The sequence below is a fragment of the Suncus etruscus genome, chromosome 1 (genome assembly GCF_024139225.1).
Source record: "Suncus etruscus isolate mSunEtr1 chromosome 1, mSunEtr1.pri.cur, whole genome shotgun sequence".
NCBI classification, from domain to species: Eukaryota; Metazoa; Chordata; class Mammalia; order Eulipotyphla; family Soricidae; genus Suncus; species Suncus etruscus.
This window is the reverse complement of record NC_064848.1, coordinates 152637657-152660843: the sequence shown is the minus strand read 5'-3', so window position 1 is coordinate 152660843 and position 23187 is coordinate 152637657. Positions and strand designations below refer to the sequence as shown.

Here is a 23187-nt window from a genome sequence, read left to right as displayed (position 1 = left end):
ATATATAGAACAGCACATAGGCAAAACACTCCAGGACATTACAGGCATCATCAAGGAGGAAACTGCACTCTCCAAGCAAGTGAAAGCAGAGATTAACAGATGGGAATATATTAAGCTGAGAAGCTTCTGCACCTCAAAGGAAATAGTGCCCAGGATACAAGAGCCACCCACTGAGTGGGAGAACTATTCACCCAATACCCATCAGATAAGGGGCTAATCTCCAAAATATACAAGGCACTGACAGAACTTTACAAGAAAAAGACATCTAACCCCATCAAAGAATGGGGAGAAGAAATGAACAGACACTTGGACAAAGAAGAAATACACATGGCCAAAAGACACATGAAAAATGCTCCACATCACTAATCATCAGGGAGATGCAAATCAGAACAACTATGAGGTACCACCTCACACCGCAGAGAATGGCACACATCACAAAGAATGAGAATAAACAGTGTTGGCGGGGATGTGGAGAGAAAGGAACTCTTATGCACTGCTGGTGGGAATGCCGTCTAGTTCAACCTTTATGGAAAGCAATATGGAGATTCCTCCAAAAACTGGAAATCGAGCTCCCATACGATCCAGCTATACCACTCCTAGGAATATATCCTAGGAACACAAAAATACAATACAAAAAACCCTTCCTTACACCTATATTCATTGCAGCACTATTTACCAGACTCTGGAAACAACCAAGATGCCCTTTAACAGACGAATGGCTAAAGAAACTGTGGTACATTTACACAACGGAATATTATGCAGCTGTCAGGAGAGATGAAGTCATGAAATTTTCCTATACATGGATGTACACGGAATCTATTATGCTGAGTGAAATAAGTCAGAGAGAGAAAGAAAAACGCAGAATGGTCTCACTCATCTATGGGTTTTAAGAAAAATGAAAGACATTCTTGTAATAATAATTTTCAGACACAAAAGAGAAAAGAGCTGGAAGTTCCAGCTCACCTCATGAAGCTCACCACAAAGAGTGATGAGTTTAGTTAGGGAAATAACTACAGTTTGAACTCTCCTAATAATGAGAATATATGAGGGAAATGGAGAGCCTGTCTAGAGTACATGCGGGGGTCGGGTGGGGAGGAGGGAGACTTGGGACATTGGGGATGGGAATGTTGCACTGGTGATGGGTGGTGTTCTTTACATGACTGAAACCCAAACACAATCATGTATGTAATCAAGGTGCTTAAATAAATAAGTAAAAAAAAAAAAAGAAAAATGGCATCAATTTTTCTATCTTGTAGGTCAGATATATAATAACCACTAAAGTTACTTTATGTACAATCATAGTTGATTTAGAGCTGATATATATTTTTTAATTTTATAAGGACTGTCTCCAAGTTATTTGAAATGACCCATACCAGAAATTGGCTTCTGATTATATTGGAGTCCGTTTGCTCTCTGCAGCCTTGTACACCATATAGAGCCAATATTTTATTCATTTTTTAAATGTGCTTTTAATGAAAGGCAGAACAAGGTTTGTTAATTTCTATAGCATGCAAACATTCTGTTACTAGAGTGGTTAGAAGACTAAAGTTTGCCCAAGGATAAAAATCACTTGCCCAAACTAATGAGTAGAATTTTCAATAATCTTTTGAAAAACTAAGCAACAATTAGTACATTTGAAGAAAGAGTGGTAAATAAAATGTTCTCTTTACTTCTTCCTTTCCTGGGAAATAAAATAGGTGGAGTTAATGATGATATATGAAAGAATGGGTATAAAATGTTTAAGGCAATACATAAAATAATTTACTATTTACTATCTATCAGACACTAAAGTGTCACATACTCCAAGGATTTAAAAAAGTTCAGAAAATACTTTAGGTATATAAAGAAATCTATTCTACACATTGGCCACTTGGATCACAAATGTATGTTAAGAGAAGAACAAAGGAGTATTGATGTCATCTTGAAAACTAGAGTTCAGAAGTCTGAGGCCCAGATGAGTAATCACAGATAAGTGAAACACCATTGTAGTTCCTAAAAAGTCTCTCTCTTTAGGGTTTTGGGAGGGGAATGATAGTTGGAGTCACATCTAAGTTGCTCAGGGCTTACTCCTGGATCTGTGCTCAGAGATCACTCTTAGGGGTGCTCAGAAAACATACGAGGTATGTTTTGCATATTGTATGCAAGGAAATGCCCTACCTACAGCACTATATCTTTCCAGTTCCATCCTACAAATCTTGTTAAATCTTGTACAAATCTTCACTGTCATTTATTCCAACATGAGTCTCATATTATTATAAACTTTGTATTTTATTCTTGTAACAATATTCTTTTTTCTTTTTTTGGTTTTATTTTGTGGAGAGACATACTCTTTTGCACTCAGTGTTTATTCCTGGTTCTGTGATAAGGGATCCCTTATAGCAGCTTAGGGGACCACATGCGATGCCAAAACTTGAAACTGTGTAAGTCACATGCCTGGCAAATGCTACCCATTATTCTATGGCTCTGACACCTTAACAATATTACCTTATTAATGTCCATAACTAATTATCATAATAATTATCCATTATGGCTTACACATATACACATACTCTGAACTCCAGAAAATGTGTATTTCCCCTAAATTGTTACTGTCCTTTTTTATTCTGAAGATAAGATTAAATTTCACTGTTCATGGAATTATTTTTTAGTTCAGAGGAAGAAGATTCTTCAAAACCAATGTCATAAATTTAGGACATGAAATTTCAGACCAAAGAGTGATTTGATCTTGTTAACACAGCTATTTCTTCCAGTAGGGGACTGATGAATGAAGGTCAAAGTTTATTCACCGTAAGTATATATTCATTGCAGTGGTTTGTAGAGAGAAGTATTTCCTTGTAGTACTATGTATATGTGACTCTAAGCATCAGAGAAATCAACATTATAGAGACATAGAGAAATTTAAGAGATTTATAAATTATTTCAGAATTATAGAGACCAGATTTTGAGTGGCTAGAGGAATTCATAATCTCTGTCCTTTCACTTCCTCCTATATTCTCCAGTAACCCAAGGTGATACCTGACTTTAGCTTTGGTGAAATCCTATATATATATATTTATATATAAATATATATTCATATATGTGTGTATGCATATATATGATTTTTACTTGATAGCATAAATCTAAATAAAATATTTCTAGGTGTTTACATTATACTTACATCAAGTCTAACAAGAAACAAATAGTCCATGCTCAAGAAAGGCTTGACACCTGGATCCCAGACATAGAAATGACACAGTTCTCCACAACAACTCCAGGAATCAAATTCCTTCTGGGGCATTCTAAATACTGTATATAGCGATCTTGGCTTTTGCACAGATCAAAGGGTGACATCTTTTCTAATTTTGTCTTATTGATAGCTGATGAGGAAGGACAACTTGCTCTTAGATCAAGTTGTTCTCATTTCCTCTTTGTCAGGTTATCAATTTAGAACTGGGTAGAGTTCTTGCAATGGGGGTCCTTTGGAGCTAGTTCTGGTATCAAGCCACAGTCCACATTAGGGAGAGGTGAGGAGGAGTGCCACACTGCATGAGTCTGTCGGGGTGTTGGTTGTATTTTCTTGCCGGGAACGAGGTGAGAGCATGAGTGGGTGTCTCTTCACTTAGGTAGTGGGTACTGGCTCGTTGGGGTAGGAGCTCTGTTTTGATGCCTAATGGATTAAGAACTGAGGGTGAAGAGTTATAGTGTGGTGGAGATATCGGGGGTGGGATTGAGGGGTGAAGGAATAGTCGGATTTCTGGAGGAGGGAGAGGGATAGTATATGGGAGGAGTTATATAGGGTATAGGTATGGGTTGTTTGTGGCTTAGCTTTGTCCCTTAAGGAGGATTCCTATCTCTGTGTGCTCCTGCGCACATAGAAACATATAGAAGTTAGCTTAGGTGTATATTAATGTAGAGAGGTGTGGAGGCAAGAGGTGTGCTGAGTACTAAGTATAGTACTTGTAAGGAAAGGAAACTAATAGATCAACTTTTGGGTATTTATAGGTTTCATGTCTCGAATACTGACCATTGTGTTAGTGAGGTCTATCTATATAGGTTTCAGTTTTGTCCATAGCACCCTATATGTCAGCTTTCCTTTCCTATAGAGGAGGTAACCATGTGGTTTTTATTTGACATAGATTGAGTTGATGATAGTGAGAAGAAGAAGGTGGAAGAAGAGGGAGACTAGAAGAGAGAATAGGAAAAACAAAACAAAACAAACCAACAATCAAACACCACCACCAACAAAAATACGAAGTAATGAGAAGAGAGGGTATAAGAGCAAGGACATGTTAGTTTGGTTAAAAGGGTTTGATGCTTGGGCCCTGTGGTAAAAATCTGTAGGTCTCGGTTGTTGCTTTGGTGAGCTGGCTGGTCATGTGCTTCAGGTCCTAAAAGAAAGTATAATCTAGAGATAAAGGGTATGTTAAAGAGTTTTATCTGGCCATTTACATGATTCAAGCAGAGTATGGTGCCTCGCGTGACTGAGCACTGAGGTACCACCATAGGATGTTCACACTTTGTATCCAGGAACCCCTATGGACAGAAAAACTGAAAGGTTATTTTTAAATGTGGTAAGGTTAAGGCATTCAAATATAATGTTTTGAAGTGTTTTCGTTGGACTCAGTAAGTTCCCATCTTAATCTTTACCTGTAATCCTGTATAAGATCCCTAGTAAATTATTATGGGCCTTTGTAGTAAAAAGATAATTACATACCTGTTCTCTCTATGCTGCTGTTTTTGTTGTTGCTTGTTTCTTTGTGATATAATGTGTAGTCGGGCTTTGTGTTGATTCTCTCCCCTTTGTTTTGGGTTCTACTCCCCAGTATATGGTGATGATTATTACTGTGTTTGAGGTTTCTATCCTGTTACACCCTGTAATCATGGGGTATTGGTTTTATATCTGGTGTATATTCTAGGTACTTCAGAATAGTGCTATCATTCTGTGTCTATTTTTCGTCTTCTGGCTTGCTTCGTTTAACAAGATATGTTCTAGGTCCATCCACGTTGCTGCAAAGTCTGTGATTGTATCATTTCTGACTGTCATGTAGTATTCCATTGTGTATAGATACCACATCTTAATGATCCACTCATCTGTTGTTGGACATCGAGGTTGGTTTCAAGACTTGGCTATTATACTGAGTGCTGTGGTAAATAGTGGGGTGCACACATACTTTGGGATGAATGCCCTTCCAACTTGGGGGTAGATACTTAGGAGAGCGATTGCTGGGTCAAATGGGAGCTCAATTCTGGAACTCACCACTTTTTATGGCAAGTTTCCTATCATGACTAGTCCTCCTGTCCCTCATCCCTATTTCCTCTAGATATAATTACCATATTGCCATTTATTATTCTTATGTGCCACAAATGATTATTTTATGTCTACATCTCTCCTTCTGACTCATTTCACTCAGAATAATAATCTGATGTGTTGATGTATGTACAGATGATGCACTGTGCATGGCTCAGTGTTTTTGTGTAGTCACAAGAAACAGAAGTTGCACACTCGTACATTGTATCCACTCATTGTTTGATAGACTGGAGTAAAAAAAAACTCCCTGCTGAACTAAACTCTGTGACAGATGACACAGTAAAGATAATTTGTGAAATTCACAATTGTGATCAAATCCAGGCTATTCACCACCTTGGGTGAGAGTGTGGATGCCCACTACTAGCATCTTCTCCATAAAGAAGTGAAGTGGCTGTTCAGGGGAAGGGTGCTCTCTCGCCTTGTTGGCAAGAGGGAAGAAGTAGTGCAGTTCCTATGAGAGCAGAACTCTGACTTTGTACAGCCTCAGTTGGACAAGGAATGGGTAGCTAAGCTTGTGTATTTGGCAGACATTGTTCATTTTTTTCTATAAACTTAATATTTCTCTGCAGGGGAGTTTCACAAGTAGATTTTACAGTGAGACATAAATGGATGTGTTCAAAAAAGAATCTGATTCTGGGATAGCTGTGTCTGAGAAGGAGATATTGAAATGTTTCCACTCTTGCAAAAAATTTCTGATTGGCACTTACATTATGCATAAAGTCATAATCAATATGAAAAACAGCATTTAAGGGCATTAGCTCACAACTTTAATCATGAGTACTCTGAACATGAGAATCCATGGAAAAGAAAACTCTGGGTTGAGAATCCCTTCATGGAAGATGCCCATTCCTGTGCAAAATAAAATGTGTTTTAAGATCACTCTAGGCACTTTATTTCTAAACCCCACCGAACCTGGTCTGAAGAAGCAGGATAGCAGGAAATAAAAAATAAACCAAGCTAGCCAGGAAAGGACGATCATGGAGTCCATGGCCTTTTACCTTGTACTCTCTGACTCGAACCCAAAAAGCTAGAACACCTCTTTCTTTACTAAAACCAATTCCCAATACCAGGAAGCTCCAGGTCAAGAGAGAAAGACAAAAGTACATATTCAGTGGACTTTTACATATCAAAGGAAGAGGTTTAAGAAAGGATGGGGCCGGGCGGTAGAGGTAAGGTGCCTGCCTGCCTGCCTGCCTTGCCTGCACTAGCCTTGGACGGACCTCGGTTCGATCCCCCGGCATCCCATATGGTCCCCCAAGCCAGGAGCAACTTCTGAGCGAATAGCCAGGAGTAACCCCTGAGTGTTACCGGGTGTGGCCCAAAAACCAAAAAAAAAAAAAAAAAAAAAAAAAGAAAGGATGACATTGGGGAAACACCTTTGTTTAGGGTTGATACTGGGGTATCACCTTACACTCTTTTTTCTTTCTTTTTTTTCTTTGAAACTTTTTTTCTTTATTTAAACACCTTAATTACATATATGATTGTGATTAGGTTTCAGTCATATAAAGAACACTCCCTTCACCAGTGCAACATTTCCACCACCAATGTCCCAAATATCCCTCCACTCCACCCCACCCCCACCTGTACTCCAGACAGGCTTTCCAGTTCCCTCATTCATTCACATGTTTATGGTAGTTCTCTGTGTAGTTATTTCTATAACTGCACTCATCACTCTTTGTGGTGAGCTTCATGAAGTGAGCTGGAAGTTCCAGCCCTCTTCTCATTGTCTCTGAGGATTGCTGCAAAAATGACTTTTATTTTTCTTAAAACCCATAGATGAGTGAGACTATTCTGCGTCTCTCTCTATCTCCCTCTGACTTATTTCACTCAGCATGATAGATTCCATGTACATCCATGTATAGGAAACATTTCATGACTTCATCTCTCCTGATGGCTGCATAATATTCCATTGTGCATATGTACCATAGTTTATTTAGCCAATTGTTTGTTGAAGGGCATCTTGGTTGTTTCCAGAGCCTGGCTATTGTGAATAGTGCTGCAATAAATATAGGTGTGAGGAAGGGGTTTTTGTTTTGTATTCTTGTGTTCTTAGGGTATATCCCTAGGAGTGGAATAGCTGGGTCAAATGGGAGCTCAATTTCCAGATTTTGGAGGAATCTCCATATTGCTTTCCATAGAGGTTGGATTAGATGGCATTCCCACAAGCAGTGGATAAGAGTTCCTTTCTCTCCACATCCCCACCAGCACTGATTGTTCTTATTCTTTGTGATGTATGCCAATCTCTGTGGTGTGAGGTGGTATCTCATCGTTGTTTTGATTTGCATCTCCCTGATGATTAGTGATGAGGAGCATTTTTTCATGTGCCTTTTGGCCATTTGTATTTCTTTTTTATCAAAGCGTCTGTTCATTTCTTCTACCCATTTTTTGATGGGATTAGATTTTTTTCTTGTAAAGTTCTGTCAGTGTCCTGTATATTTTGGATATTAATCCCTTATCTGATGGGTGTTGGGTGAATAGTTTCTCCCACTCGGTGGGTGACTCTTGTATCCTGGGCACTATTTCTTTTGAGGTGCAGAAGCTTCTCGGCTTAATGTATTCCCATCTGTTGATCTTTGCTTCCACTTGTTTAGAAATCTTACACTCTTGGAGCCAGCAGCCAGGGCTGCACACAGGGCACGCACTGACAGAGGCTAGGAGCAGAGTCCTGACTCCTGGAGCAGCCGCCCGGCACTCAGAAGAGCCAAATTGAAAGTGTAAAGAGCCACATGTGGCTCGTGAGCCACAGGTTGCCGACCACTGTCCTAGGCCAGGGGAATTCACTTTCTAATGCCCCCAATATTTACTATGCCTATGCAGGGAAAAAAAAAAACCAGGGGGGGCATAAAACAGTTTTTTAAATCTATTTATCTATTTATCTATTTTTTATTTTTATTTTTATCTTTCTTGACTTCTTTGTTTTGGTGTTGATATTGAAGTTGATGTCCCCAATCTTATTTTATGTTATTTTATCTTTTTCTTTCTTTTTGCGTTCTGGAATGGTTTTATTTTAGGACCAAGACTATTAAGTGGTGCTTGCCTTTAGTGCTGTAGTGCTCACTGGATATTTTATTTGATATTTCTTTTTGTATTGTGTGGTATTTCAATTTTGTTTTTCCTGTCCTCTCTCAAACCAAGGTTGAGAGCCTTAGAAGGACTAAACCCATTTTTGGCTTATTTGATTTTTACCCTACTTTATTGCTTTTTCTTTCTTCAAACTAAACCACATAACTTGAGCTATCTAGTTCCGCCTCTCAAACAGAGGGGGAAATAAGGAAGGGTACCAGAACCAACCAGATATATGATCACTAAGTAGTAAGCTAGACACAGAGGGGACCTCTTAATCTAGCAGCCTGGGGTGTGAGGGTGGGGTAGGGGAGGAAGGATGGGAACAGGGGTGGAGGGAGGGCAAATTTGGTAATGGAAATTCCCCTAATTCAATGTTAATATGTACCTAAAATACTACTGTGAAAGATATGTAAGCCAATATGGTCAAAACAAAAATTATATATATATGGTTAAGAATGCCACTGAATGTAGATAGTGCTCCATTTGCTTAATGCTGGCACTCTCGCTGGCTAGATAGAAATAGACAGATAGATAAACATATACCATATTTATTCAAGTATAATGCGCACCCCAATTTTTGATTAAAAATTGATATAAAATTTTGTTTCACACCAAGCATTGTAATTGTCAAAAAATGTTGAACACATGCTGCCATGGTAAAAATAATTTATTGACAAAGTAAACTGGTATAAACACAATACCGAAATAAAATGACCGGTAACAATATTTATTTAAAATGCTTCCAAGTCAGATTCATCATCAGATACACTAAAGAGTTGTTCCCATTCTTCTCGAGTTAATTTTTCATCAGTGTCCCATTGGCAGGAACATCTGTTTCTCCAGTTTCTTCGCTTTCTTCTGAGTCTGAATTCCACAGCAGGTCTTCTTCTGTGCCGTCCATTTTATTGATGATGCCTGTCTTCAAAAAACTATTGATGATCATTCCTTTTGGTATGCCTTCCCATGATGTTTTAACCCAAGATATCATGAGAGATAGGCCAGGTTTCTTGAGGTTTTTTTTTCTTCGCCTTCGAGTATAGTGTGTGGTTGCAGCCCAGAAAAGGCACAGTGTTAACTCACAATTCACCTGCACCCTCATTGGACCGGCCACCACTGCCACACCACCCCAGCCCTCGTTTATAACACTCACCCAAACTTTGATTTCTTTTTTTTTGGTAGAAAATTTTGTGCATTATACTCGAATAAATATGATAGATAGACAGATGTATGGATTGATGAATGAATAGATGGATAGAAAATACATGGAACTCTGCTGGAACTCAGATGCCAGTACCCCTATCTGCCTGTCCTCTGTGCTGTGCTGCATTTTTGGCCTGATTTCATCCTGTGTGTGGCTCATCTGCAGACAGCTAGCCTTCCCTGGAGGTGAGTTTACACGCCCACAAAGGGAGGAGTCAGAGGATCGCCTTAGCTATGCAGCCGCGCACAACATTTAGCCAATGAATACAACCACAACACGTAGAAAAACCCACAATACAAGTGTGACAATGGGGAAACAATGCAGGCCAGCGCCAGACATAGAAAATGAAGATGGCAACTCAGATGACCAAAACATGGCCAACCGACTAGTCAGTCTTCAGATAAGGAGTTTAGAGTCGAAATAGGGAAGATGTTCAAAGAGCTCAAATAAACTATAGAAGAGAACACTAATAAGAACCAAGAAAATTTGAAGATAGAAATGAGAAAACTCCAAACTGAATAATAACAGGTCAAATAACAGGTCTGAAAAACTCAGTAGATGAATTTAAGAAAAACATGGATGAACTTTTTCATGGGTTAACAGCAGCTGAGGATAGAATTAGTACACTGGAAGATGAGATAAATAACAACTTCATATAGCAGAAGAGACTGGAAAAAAGCCTTAAAGCAAAGGATCAACAATGGAAAAATTACTCAAAGAATGGGAACATATGAAAATAGAAGTCTATTATAAGCTTAACAGAAACAACTTAAGAATCATTGGAGTCCCAGAGACCCAGGAAGAAAATCTTCAGGAAGAATCAACGGTCAAGAACATCATTAAAGAGAAACTACCAGAGCTAAAGAATACATGTGATTAAATCCTGCACGCCGAGAAGAGTACCAACTAAAAGAGACCCCAGAAAAACAGCTCAAGACACATTCTAGTCACAATGACGAACCCCATAGATAGAGACAGAATTCTGAATGCAGCAAGATCAAAAAAAGAAATTACATTCAAGGGAACATCCTTGAGATTTACCGCAGACCTGTCACAAGAAATGCTCAAGGCCAGAAGGCAGTGGTGTGACATAGTGACAAAACTCAATGAAATAAATGCTTCGCCTAGAATACTGCACCCAGCAAAACTCACTTTCAGGTTTGAAGGAAGAATACATGGTTTCACAGACAAACAACAGCTCAGAAACTTTACAGACTCAAAACCAGTCTTAAAAGAAATATTGAAAGACCTACTTTAAGACAAGACTGACCAACAGAGATACCAAACGTCGATAGAAAAATGGCACTAAATCCCAGGACATTTTTTTTCTCAATGTCAATGGATTAAATACCCAGTTAAGAGACACAGAGTGGCTAAATGGATCAAAAAACTCAACCCAACCTTCTGCTGCCTACAAGAAACGCACCTGAATAGTCAGAACAAGCATAGACTCAAAACAAAAGGCTGGAGGAAAATCATCCAAGCAAACAACACCCATAAAAAAGCTGGAGTGGGGCCGGGAGAGATAGCACAGTGGTGTTTGCCTTGCAAGCAGCCGATCCAGGACCAAAGGTGGTTGGTTCGAATCCCGGTGTCCCATTTGGTCCCCCGTGCCTGCCAGGAGCTACTTCTGAGCTGATAGCCAGGAGTAACCTCTGAGCACTGCTGGGTGTGACTCAAAAACAAAAACAAAAACAAAAACAAAAAAGCTGGAGTGGCCATACTAATGTCAGATGATGCAAACTTTATACTCAGGAAAGTTATAAGGGACAAAGATGGACATTTTGTATTAATCAAGGGATTTGTACAGCAGGAAGAAATAACTCTCCTAAACATATATGCACTGAATGATGGGCCAGTAAAATATTTAATACAATTGTTGATAAATTTGAAAAATAGTATCAATAATAACACAATAATTGTAGGAGACCTCAACACGGCATTGTCAACACTTGATAGGTCAACCAGACCGAAACTCAACAAGAATGTACTAGACCTGAAAAGAGAAATGGAAGAAAGAGGCCTAGTAGTTATATATAGGACATTCCACCCCAGAAACCTGGATACATATTATTCTCTAATGTACATGGGACATTCTCCAGGATAGACTACATGCTAGCACATAAAACATACCTCCATAATATCAAGAGGATAGAAATTTTCAGGCTACCTTCACTGACCACAAGGCCCTGAAATTATATGTGAACTACAAAGGGACACAAAAGAAAAACTTTAATACCAGAAAGTTAAATAGCCTAATAGTGAATAACAAGTGGGTCCGAGATGAAATCAAAGAGGAAATCAAAACCTTCCTGAAAACAAATGACAATAGAGACACAAACTATCAGAATTTATGGGACATAGCAAAAGCAGTACTGAGAGGAAAATTTATAGCTTTGCACGTAAACATCAAGAAAGAAGAAGGGGCATACCTGAATAGCTTAATGACGCAACTCATAGAATTAGAAAGTGCTCAACAAAAGGAACCAAAAGTAGGAAGACAGAAGGAAATAACAAAGCTGAGAGCAAAAATCAATGAAGTGGAAACCAAAAAACAATCTGAAAGATCAATGAAAGCAGAAGTTGGTTCTTTGAAAAAATAAACAAGATTGATAGACCACTAGCAAAACTAACAAAAAAGAGAGAGAGAAACTTGGTAACTCGTATTAGGAATGAAAAAGAAAAAGTCACTACTGATATGACAGAGATTCAAAGGGTAATCAGAGACTCATATAGCAAGGTGGCAGGCTACAAAATTAACACACAAAAATCAATGGCCTTCCTATACACCAATTGTAATAAGGAAGAAATGGACATTAAGAAAATATTCCCATTCACAATAGTGGCACACAAACTCAAATATCTTGGAATCAACTTGACTGAAAATGTGAAGGACCTATACAAAGAAAACTATAAAACTCTGCTCCAAGAAATAAGAGAGGACATGTGGAAATGGAAACACATACCCTGCTCATGGATTGGCAGGATTAACATCATTAAAATGGCAATACTCCCCAAAGCATTGTACAGATTTAATGCTATCCCTCTAAAGATACCCATGACATTCTTCAAAGAAGTGCAAAATTTCTATCCTCTTGATATTATGGAGGTATGTTTTTATGTGCTAGCATGTAGTCTGTCCTGGAGAATGTCCCATGTATATTAGAGAAGAATGTGTATCCAGGCTTCTGGGGGTGGAGTGTCCTGTATATTTCTACTAGGCCTCTTTCTTCCATTTATCTTTTCAGGTCTAGTATATTCTTGTTGGGTTTCAGTCTGGTTTACCTGTCAAGTGTCGACAATGCCGTGCTGAGGTCTCCCACAATTATTGTGTTGTTATAGATATTATTTTTCAGATTTGTCAACAATTTTATTAAATATTTTGCTGTCCATCTTTGTCCCTTACAACTTTACTAAGTATAAAGTTTCCATCATCTGATATTAGTATGGCCACTCCAACTTTTTTATGGGTGTTGTTTGCTTGGATGATTTTCCTCCAGCCTTTTATTTTGAGTCTCTGTTTGTTCTGACTATTCAAGGTGCGTTTCTTGTAGGCAGCAGAAGGTTGGATTGAGTTTTTTTGATACATTTAGCCACTCTGTGTCTTTTAACTGGTGCATTTAGTCCATTGACATTGAGAGAAAGAATTGTCCTGGGAGTTGGTCCATCTTTTTTTTTTTTTTTTTTTTTTTTTTTTGGTTTTTGGGCCACACCCGGTAACGCTCAGGGGTTACTCCTGGCTATGCGCTCAGAAGTTGCTCCTGGCTTGGGGGACCATATGGGACACCGAGGGATCGAACCGCGGTCCGTCCAAGGCTAGCGCAGGCAAGGCAGGCACCTTACCTTTAGCGCCACCGCCCGGCCCCGAGTTGGTCCATCTTTATATCAGAGTTTGGTAGTGTGAAACAGATATTTCTCCAAAGATTGATAGCTAACAGGCACATTAAAATGCTCAGCATTAATTATGAGGAATTGGAAAATCAAAATGACTGTATATATATCATACCAGTGAGAAAGGCCTGGTTTAAAAAAAAACTAAAGCTACCAGTGAAGTATGGGTGTATAGAAAAATAAACCTACATTCCTTATTGTTAGTTTCTGCTGCTTCTAAAAAAAAGCACTGTGCATATTTTCAAAAGAATAAAAATAAAACCACTATATGATTCAGATATTTACGCCTAGGTATCTGTTCTAGGAATACACACACACAGAAAAAACTGATTTAAAAAGATATATGGATAGCTATGTTCATTACAGCATTGTTTATAACAACCAAGATCTGGAATCAACTTGATGCCCACTGACAAATAGAAGGTTGAAAAGCTGTAACCTGTATAACAATGAAATGCCAATCAACAATGGAAAAGTTAAAAAATACTTTTCAATTATTTTCAAAAACTATACTTTTACTAAAATATGAGTGGAACTGGAGGGTGTCATACAAAGTTAAATAAGTCAGGCATAGAAAGACAAATACTAGCTTATACTATAAGCTATACATAGTGTATAAGGAAAATATACACTCATACATAGTGTATAAGGAAAAAAAGGCATAGACAATGTCCATTAAAAAAAAACAACAAAAACCCTTGGCCAGAGAGGTGGCATGAGTGGTAGGACATTTGCTTTATACGCACTAACCTAGGACAGACTGCGATTTGATACCTCGGCATCCCACATGGTTCCCCAAGCCAGGAGCGATTTCTGAGTGCATATCCAGGAGTAATCCCTGAGTGTCACCGGTGTGGCCCAAAAACCAAAACCAAAACAAATAAACAAAAACCCCACCAAACCCACAAAAACCTTATACTAATAAAAATATTGAGGTTGCTTAATGTAAGGAAAGGTATGCATGTATTATGTTGGAGGAATATTGCAATTTGATGGTGATATAGTAGTATACCCTTAAAGTACATAAAAACTTAAATGCTTATAAACTAGTTTTTATCAATTAAAATAATTATTTTCTTTAAAAGACAATGAAAGCTATAGAAGACAGTCATTATGAGTGCTGAAATTTTAGTTTATAAAAAGCTATTACAAATTAACTACCTTAACCTAATGGAAGACTTCACTACTTCTGGTATTTGGGGGACCATAAGATGCTATAGCAAGAACCAGGAACTTATTTAAAACATATGAGTAAAAGTAGTAAATTATCAGAGAGCATTGAAGAGAAAGTTTTCTTTGCTTCCTCATTGCATGAAGATAAAAGAAAAATGTTTGGAGTGCTGATGATATATGATAAAATTTGAATTTTAAAATTCTGAGCTATAGAAATCAGCAAACAATACACTATCATTACATATCATAGACTTATTGGCAAATAGTATTACAAAATGTTGAGGAGAGAATTTAGGGGATGTAGTACTTAACAGTTAAAGAAATACTCATATGTTGGTTGTTGACCAACTGAATCCCAAATCAGTGACTCAGTTGATACACTCTGAACACTGTTATTAGAAAGTCCAAAATACCCCATGTCATTTTTGACCAAATTGAGTACTTCTATATAACAAGATATTATATCATTAAACCAGGTGATTTTTTTTCTGGGTTCTTACAAGTCTCTATCAAATTCACTGCATCATGATTCTAAAAGTGGGTCTACATTATTATTATTATTATATTATTATTATTATTATAAATCATCAGTGATTTTCTCTTCTTTTTGTAATAGTTTCTTACTCCTGTCATATTTCATACAATTAAGAATGATACAATATGACTTAAACACAGAACCCAAACTCTAACTCCACAGAGGATAATTCTTCAAATAATTGATTCTCATCTTTATTCTAAATACAATTTTTTTCATAGGAAGAATTTTATAAAACATATTACTCCTCTTTTCTTATATTTTATATACTTTTTACATATTTCATATTACTCTACTTTTCATATAAAATACATAAAATTAAATTTTGCTTTACACAGAAATTGATTTATGCAATCAAAGTTAATGGAGTTTTCAGAATCAATGTCAGTTTAGGAAATCAAGTTTCAGATCAGAGAGATCATATCTGTTGATCTTAGAGATCATATCTGATCATATCAGAGGGACTTCACAACGAAGGTCAATGATTAAGATGGCTTGTTACAGGTGCTCCCTTATACCAGCATACATATGGAAGTACTAGTATAAAGAATTTGAACATAATAGAGAAATTGATGTGGTAAATGAAGAACAAAGTTTCAGGGAAAACAAGATGAGATATTGGCAGTAGTGGAACTGGCTAAGGAAGCTCATGATTCCTAACTCTGAACTTCTTCCTCCATTCTCTGGTGCCCTTAGCTCTTGGGCATGTGCTTTTGCTTTCTGGTACCTCATAATTATACATTCTTAATATCAAAAATCTAGTACAAAATCACTTAATGTATTTATTATTTTCCAAATATCACAAGAAGTATTTTCTAACTAAAAGACACTTCGTAGCACGCCTCGCCTCACACCAATCTCTGTTTCCACAGCACTCTCCTCAGGGCACTCTTCATCTCTGCATTCCTCAGGCTGTAGATAAGAGCATTCAGTGTTGGGTTGAAGAGGCTATAAAATAAGGAAAGGACTTTCTGCTGCTCCTCAGGGTGGCGAGATTTGGGGGCCATGTACATGACAATGGCACTGCCAAAGAAGAGCCCAACCACACAGAGGTGTGAAGAGCAGGTGGAAAAGGCCTTTCTGCGACCCTCTCCTGAGTGGATCCTGAGGATGGCCATTAGGATGCGCGTGTAGGACACAAGCACTAAGCTGAGGGGCCCCACCAAAATGAAGATGCATGCTGCAAAGATGACTATTTTGTTGAGTGTGGTATCAGCACAGGCTAATCTGAGGACAGACAGGATCTCACAGAAGAAGTGATTAATTTCATGAGGTCCACAGAAGGGCAGCCTCAGGATGAGAATCATATGGACCAGGGAGAGGAGGGCACCACATATCCATGAGGCCACCACCAGGGAGGTGCAGAGCTTCCAACTTACAATAACAGAATAGCGGAGGGGGTGGCAGATGGCAACATACCGATCATAGGACATCACCACAAGGAGAAGACATTCAGTGTGAGAAAAAGTCAGAAAAAGAAACGTCTGTGTCATGCAGCCAGCAAAGGTGATGGATTTGGCCAGGTTCAGGAGGTTCGCCAGCATCTGGGGCACTGTGTTGCAGGCATAGGCTATGTCAACGATGGCCAAGTGGGAGAGAAAGAAGTACATGGGAGTATGCAGTCTAGAGTCGAGTAAGATGAGTCCTAAAATGATCCCATTTCCCAGCAGGGTTAAGGCATAACACAAAGAGAATAGTCCAAACAGTATCATCTGCTTCTCTGGCTGAAGTTGGAATCCCAATAAAATGAATTCTCTGACCCAAGTTTGGTTCTCCCTCATGCCCCTCCTAGATATTGTGTCTGTGTTGGCTACTTGCTGATCCCAGATGGAGTAGGCAGAAGAGCAAATGGAGATCTGTGTCTGCTGCTAAACTGAAAGATGGGGATTATGATGAATACGGTGAACTCAACTGTCAGTCCTTTTTATTGCGTCAAATTTCTATTTACTATAAGCAGAAGGAAAAGATGTTCTTATGACTAATATATGATGTCATTCTTTATATTAAACCTTATCCTCTCTATTTTCTAATTTCTAAGTTGTTGATATTTTTCTTTTTTGTTTTGGAAATACCTGGAAATGCTCAGGACTTGTTTCTGGAAGGATCACTTCTAGCAGCTCTTGGAGGACCATTTGGGGTCCAGGTATCAAACTGGTCAGTCACAAACAAGGCAAATTTGCTACCCACTGTACTATCAGTCCAAGTCCCAAGATGTTTAGGTTTTAAAAGATAGTTATTTCTACAAAATTTAATGTTGATGTCAAGATTTACCTAAGTATTATTAGGCAGGTAGTCATAAAATAAATCATTTTCAGATTAAATTTATTGTATGAAAGGCCTATAGTTGTCTTAATTAAATTTTTTACTTTATTTTTCAATATTGTTTCTATGTTCATTCTGTTATTTTATTTAATCTTATTTTATAATCTGTGCAGATTACATTTGCACATAGCAGGTAAAGTGACTGTTATGAAGTATATAAATTAATCAATAGAAAAATGAGGTTTACAAATACAACCACAGGAGGTCTGTTTCCCAGAATGTGTTCCTAATTATGTTCTTAGCAAACAAATTTGAAGATTTCATTTGAGTTTGTATATTTACTTTTAAGAGCTATTTAGGAATATATGGGTAAGAACCAAGTAGCATCATAGTGTTATGATTAGTTGACATTAATCTTATTATAGTGGTAGAATTAATATGTACTGTTATGTCATAGAAAGTAGTCATCTAAAAAAGAGTCAAGGATATTGGGAGCCAGAGTTAGGGTGTTTGCCTTGCATACAGTCAACTTGGGTTCGATCTTCAGCATCCCTTATGGTTCTCTGAGCTTGCCAAGAGTAATTTCTGGGGGCCGGGAGGGAAAAAAAAAAGAGTAATTTCTGAGTATGGAACCAGGAGTAAAGTCCTGAGCACAGTCAAATGTAGTTAAAACATTATATATGTATATATATATATGTATATGTATATATATATACCCACTCCTTATTCCTTCCCCACTCAATCCTGTAATATGCTTTTCTTGTTTTGTGAATATATTGTTTCCGGTTTCATGCCCTTTTGGATCTAACTGTAAAATGCTCAAAGAACTTAGTGGCTGACAGGAGAGTAATAGATAAAAAAAATGTATAGGCATATAAGGACACTGATGAAGAATAGGTGGATAGATAATAAGCATTGTATTAAGAATAAAATTCAAATTATATTCTGTATTTTAATAAAATATTTCAAAATTTATTTTCTCTTGCTGCTATTCCACTGTTAATATGGACACAGGTATTCAGTAAAAACCTGAGATTTTCATAATTATATAAACAAATTATACAATAATTTATGACCATTCTCATTGGAAACTCCTCACACAGCTCTATCATATCAATCTTGCCATTACTCTGCACCTGCTCTTGAACCCTAAATTGTCACTAAACCTCCCACTCAATATGTTCATTTCTATAGTCCTTTCTCCCAATAGAGTACTATATTTAGAAAAACTCTTTACTCACTATGGCTCCAACCTGCTCTCACTTGAGAGACAGGTTTAGATACAGAAGAAATTGTACAGAAGTTAGAAATTTTGAAGGTCAAGGCTGAGACTCTTCACCCTCCAATAAACTCTGAAAGGGACTTTGCAAGTACAAGAACCGTACATGTATTCTCAACACAGAATGATGTTCAAGCTGGGCCTGCTTACCTTGGGAACCAGTGCCAAAGGTTTTATGCTAAAGTTATTTACCTAGATCTTCCTAAGTTTATCCAGATAATGCCTGTGGGGAAAAATAAGAATACCCAAGACATATATTATCCATACCAAGAGAATTAATTATTACTTATTTCTGTTTTCATTTCTCTGGGCTCTGGAGATGGATGTTCAGAACAAAAGAAGCTTGCATATGATGTCTTAATAGCCAGATTGATCTTTACTTTTGAAACTATGAATACTAATACAACTTAAACCATATGATATGTTAACTTCCAACAATCCAAATAGTGATAGGTTATAAGATTCATCTTGCCCACCTCACACCCCAGAGAATGGCACACATCACAAAGAATGAGAATAAACAGTGTTGGCGGGGATGTGGAGAGAAAGGAACTCTTATCCACTGCTGGTGGGAATGCTGTCTAGTTCAACCTTTATGGAAAGCGATATGGAGATTCCTCCAAAAACTGGAAATCGAGCTCCCATACGATCCAGCTATACCACTCCTAGGAATATACCCTAGGAACACAAAAATACAATACAAAAACCCCTTCCTTACACCTATATTCATTGCAGCTCTATTTACCATAGCAAGACTCTGGAAACAACCAAGATGCCCTTCAACAGACGAATGGCTAAAGAAACTGTGGTACATATACACAATGGAATATTATGCAGCTGTCAGGAGAGATGAAGTCATGAAATTTTCCTATACATGGATGTACATGGAATCTATTATGCTGAGTGAAATAAGTCAGAGAGAGAGAGAAAAACGCAGAATGGTCTCACTCATCTATGGGTTTTAAGAAAAATGAAAGACACCCTTGTAATAGTAATTTTCAGACACAAAAGAGAAAAGAGCTGGAAGTTCCAGCTCACCTCAGGAAGCTCACCACAAAGAGTGATGAGTTTAGTTAGAGAAATAACTACATTTTGAACTGTCCTAATATTGAGAATGTATGAGGGAAATGTAGAGCCTGTTTAGGGTACAGGCGGGGGTTGGGTGGGGAGGAGGGAGATTTGGGACTTGGGTGATGGGAATGTTGCACTGGTGATGGGTGGTGTTCCTTTTATGACTGAAACCCAAACACAATCATGTATGTAATCAAGGTGTTTAAATAAAAAAAAATTATGCATTAAAAAAAAAACCCATAAAAAAAAAAGATTCATCTTGCCAAGATTAATTTGCTTGGAGAAGGCAAAGCTTCATTGTTATCATGTAATGGCATTAAAATTAATACTGATTTCTTTCTACCTTTTTTTAAGCCAGACAAATTGAGCAGTGGGGGTTATATACCAACTTTTGTGATACTAACGTTAATAAGTTCTATAAACCACTGCCATCAAACCAGCCTCTTTTTACCTTTTTGACTTTGATCATTATAAATTTGTTAGTAACTAGGGAAAATAACTGTCATAAAACTTATCACACTATGGTGTGTATATTGTGTCCTCTTCATATAATAGCTGAGCTTTGATTTAGAGTGCTGGGAGTAAGAGAAGGTAGACATCAGAAAACAACTGCCCTTGAAGAGGGATCAGGTGGAAATATGGATTCCAGAGGAGCAATATTCATATTTTTGCTTTTACATGCATATATAATATTGATGCCTCTAGATGTTAGATTGTATCTACATAGTGAAACACAAAATAAAATATCTTTTATGCAAGGCTTCTATACTCTCTCTCTCTCTCTCTCTCTCTCTCTCTCTCTCTCTCTCTCTCTCTCCTTCCCTCTCTAAAATTTTTTATTTTGGAGAAAATTTTTGGAGAGAAACATCCAAAACTCATTTATTAGATACATTGGCTATTTTCTCAAAGAAATTCTAAGAGTATAAGGAATTGTGTATCTGAACAAGTGAGAAAAGGAAATGCATTTATGATTTTAATTCAGTTTAATCAAGGATTCAAGGCATATTTATTTCATGAATAATAATGTTCCTAGAATACTTTATGATGGTCATAGAATGATTGTAAAAAATCCAGTGGGGCACAAAGAAAAGATTAAAAGTTATGTGTGGTTGTTAAAGTCACTAGTCTTTTAGAAATAACAAAATATATTGTCTTACTAAAACTGGAGAATTCAGAAAATATTTCTGAGATAGTTTAATATCTTCAATGAATATATTATATTTAGTGTATTTTTATATTGAAACTTAATTTAGTAAATGTCACTTATTAATTAATTCATACAATTTAGACATATTGAGCATCTTTTATATGTGGGCATTGTCATAGATACTGGAGGAGCAATTATTAATAAGATATAGACTCTGGAAACAACCAAGATGTCCTTCAACAGATGAATGGCTAAAGAAACTGTGGTACAAAAAAAAAAGAATTTTGGCACATATATACAATGCAATATTATGCAGCCATCAGGAGAAATGAAGTCATGAAATTTTCCTATACATGGATGTACATGGAATCTATTATGCTGAGTGAAATAATCAGAGGGAGAGATATAAACACAGAATGGTCTCACTCATCTATGGGTTTTGAGAAAAATAAAAAATATTTATGTAATGATTCTCAGAGACAAAATAGAGGAGGACTGGAGGGTCCAGCTACTGACATGAAGCTCACCACAAAGAGTGATGAGTGCAGTTAGAGAAATAACTACACTGAGAACTATCATAACAATGCGAATGAATGAAGGAGTAGTAAGCTTGCATAGAGTACAGGTGGGGGTGGGGGTGGGGAAGAGGGAGATTTGGGACATTGGTGGTGGGAATGTTGCACTGGTGAAAGAGGGGGGTTCTTTACATGAATGAAACCTACAATCATACTTGTAATCAAGATGTTTAAATAAAAATATTAAAAAAATATTGACTTGTGGGGTCGAAGTGGTGGCCTTGCACGCACTAACCTAAGACGAACCTAGGTTCAATCCCCCAGCTTCCCATATAGTCCCCCAAGCCACGAGTGATTTCTTTGTGCATAGCTAGGAGTAACCCCTGAGCGTCACTGAGTGTGGCCCCCCATAAGTTATTTTTTTGTCCCCCAATTCACAATACAGACCAGGCAAAGTGCTTGGGTTGAGGTTTATATGGGGTGAATTTACTGTACCTCCTATTTCTATACAGTCAGTGTAAAGAACACAGCCTGTGGTGAGAATTAGGAGGCCTACCTTGGGATATTGGTCATGGGAATGTTGCACTGGTGAAGGATTTTTTATACATATATATTAAAAGATAAAAATAAAAGAAGAGAAAAGAAAAGATAATTTATGATTACTTATATGACAGTGGGACAAGAAGATATGACCATTACAATGTAGAAATTCGCTATCATTTATTTTAATGATTTAAAATTAATTTGTTCTATATATACTTGTGTTCAAATCTACTAAATATCAAGCATTCCAATACGTATTGGCTGTGCTAAGCAATTATTAAACTTACAGACCAGTAAGTGATTTAGACCAATAAACAAGAAAGTTATTATGGACCTGGATAATTGCTGAGCAATGGATAAATGAAGTATTTATTGTGTACGATGACAACTGCTCTAAATCTAGACTAATTTTTTCTGAGTTAGCAGCCATTTCTTATTTTCTTCTTCTTCTTCTTCTTCTTCTTCTTCTTCTTCTTCTTCTTCTTCTTCTTCTTCTTCTTCTTCTTCTTCTTCTTCTTCTTCTTCTTCTTCTTCTTCTTTTTCTTCTTCTTCTTCTTCTTCTTCCTCCTCCTCCTCCTCCTCCTCCTCCTTCTTCTTCTTCTTCTTCTTCTTCTTCCTCCTCCGCCTCCTCCTCCTCCTCCTCCTCCTCCTTCTCCTCCTCCTCCTCCTCCTCCTCCTTCTTCTTCTTCTTTGTCAAAAAGTTATTGACTTGAATTCATGTCATGGAGTTTACAATTTCCAAAAGAGTAACTCATACATGTACATATTTTCACAGACCTTTACATTGGATATAAAGTTACCAAAGGAGGGTAATACTAGATTATTCTGAAAGGAAATTAAGGGGAAAATCTTGCAATGTCTCCAGAAAGATTTAATATGGAAAGGAAATAGCAAGCTAGACTAAAGTACAAGAAAGGCACAATTAATTAATGATGTTAAAATTCAGTACCCAGATAAGCATTATACCGTATGGATGTCAAACTTCATGATAAATCAAGAGTAGATTGATATGCCTAAATGTGACTATAAAGATTACTTTGCATTAAATATAATGACTTAAGAGTAAAGTCGTAGACTATAAGAATGAGGTGAGATTTTGTATAAAAGTAGTCTCTATCCAAGTGGATAGTTGTAACAGTTACCTGATTTAAGGTGGTGGTCATGTGAACGATCATTAAGACCAACAGGAAAATATAAGACATAACTGGAAAGTTTAG

General features: G+C 37.3%; 1 protein-coding gene and 1 non-coding gene across 2 annotated transcripts; both read right to left on the bottom strand.

Moving 5' to 3' along the window:
* Nucleotides 1-16001: 16001 nt before the first annotated feature.
* On the bottom strand, nucleotides 16002-16934 carry LOC126011577 (olfactory receptor 2A1/2A42-like). The gene has a single exon (XM_049775402.1). It carries the CDS (start codon nucleotides 16932-16934, stop codon nucleotides 16002-16004), a length of 933 nt encoding a protein of 310 aa, XP_049631359.1.
* Nucleotides 16935-21847: 4913 nt separating this feature from the next.
* LOC126031131 (small nucleolar RNA SNORA51) lies at nucleotides 21848-21980 on the bottom strand. The gene has a single exon (XR_007503241.1). It is a non-coding gene; the product is annotated as a small nucleolar RNA SNORA51 (small nucleolar RNA).
* Nucleotides 21981-23187: the final 1207 nt, after the last annotated feature.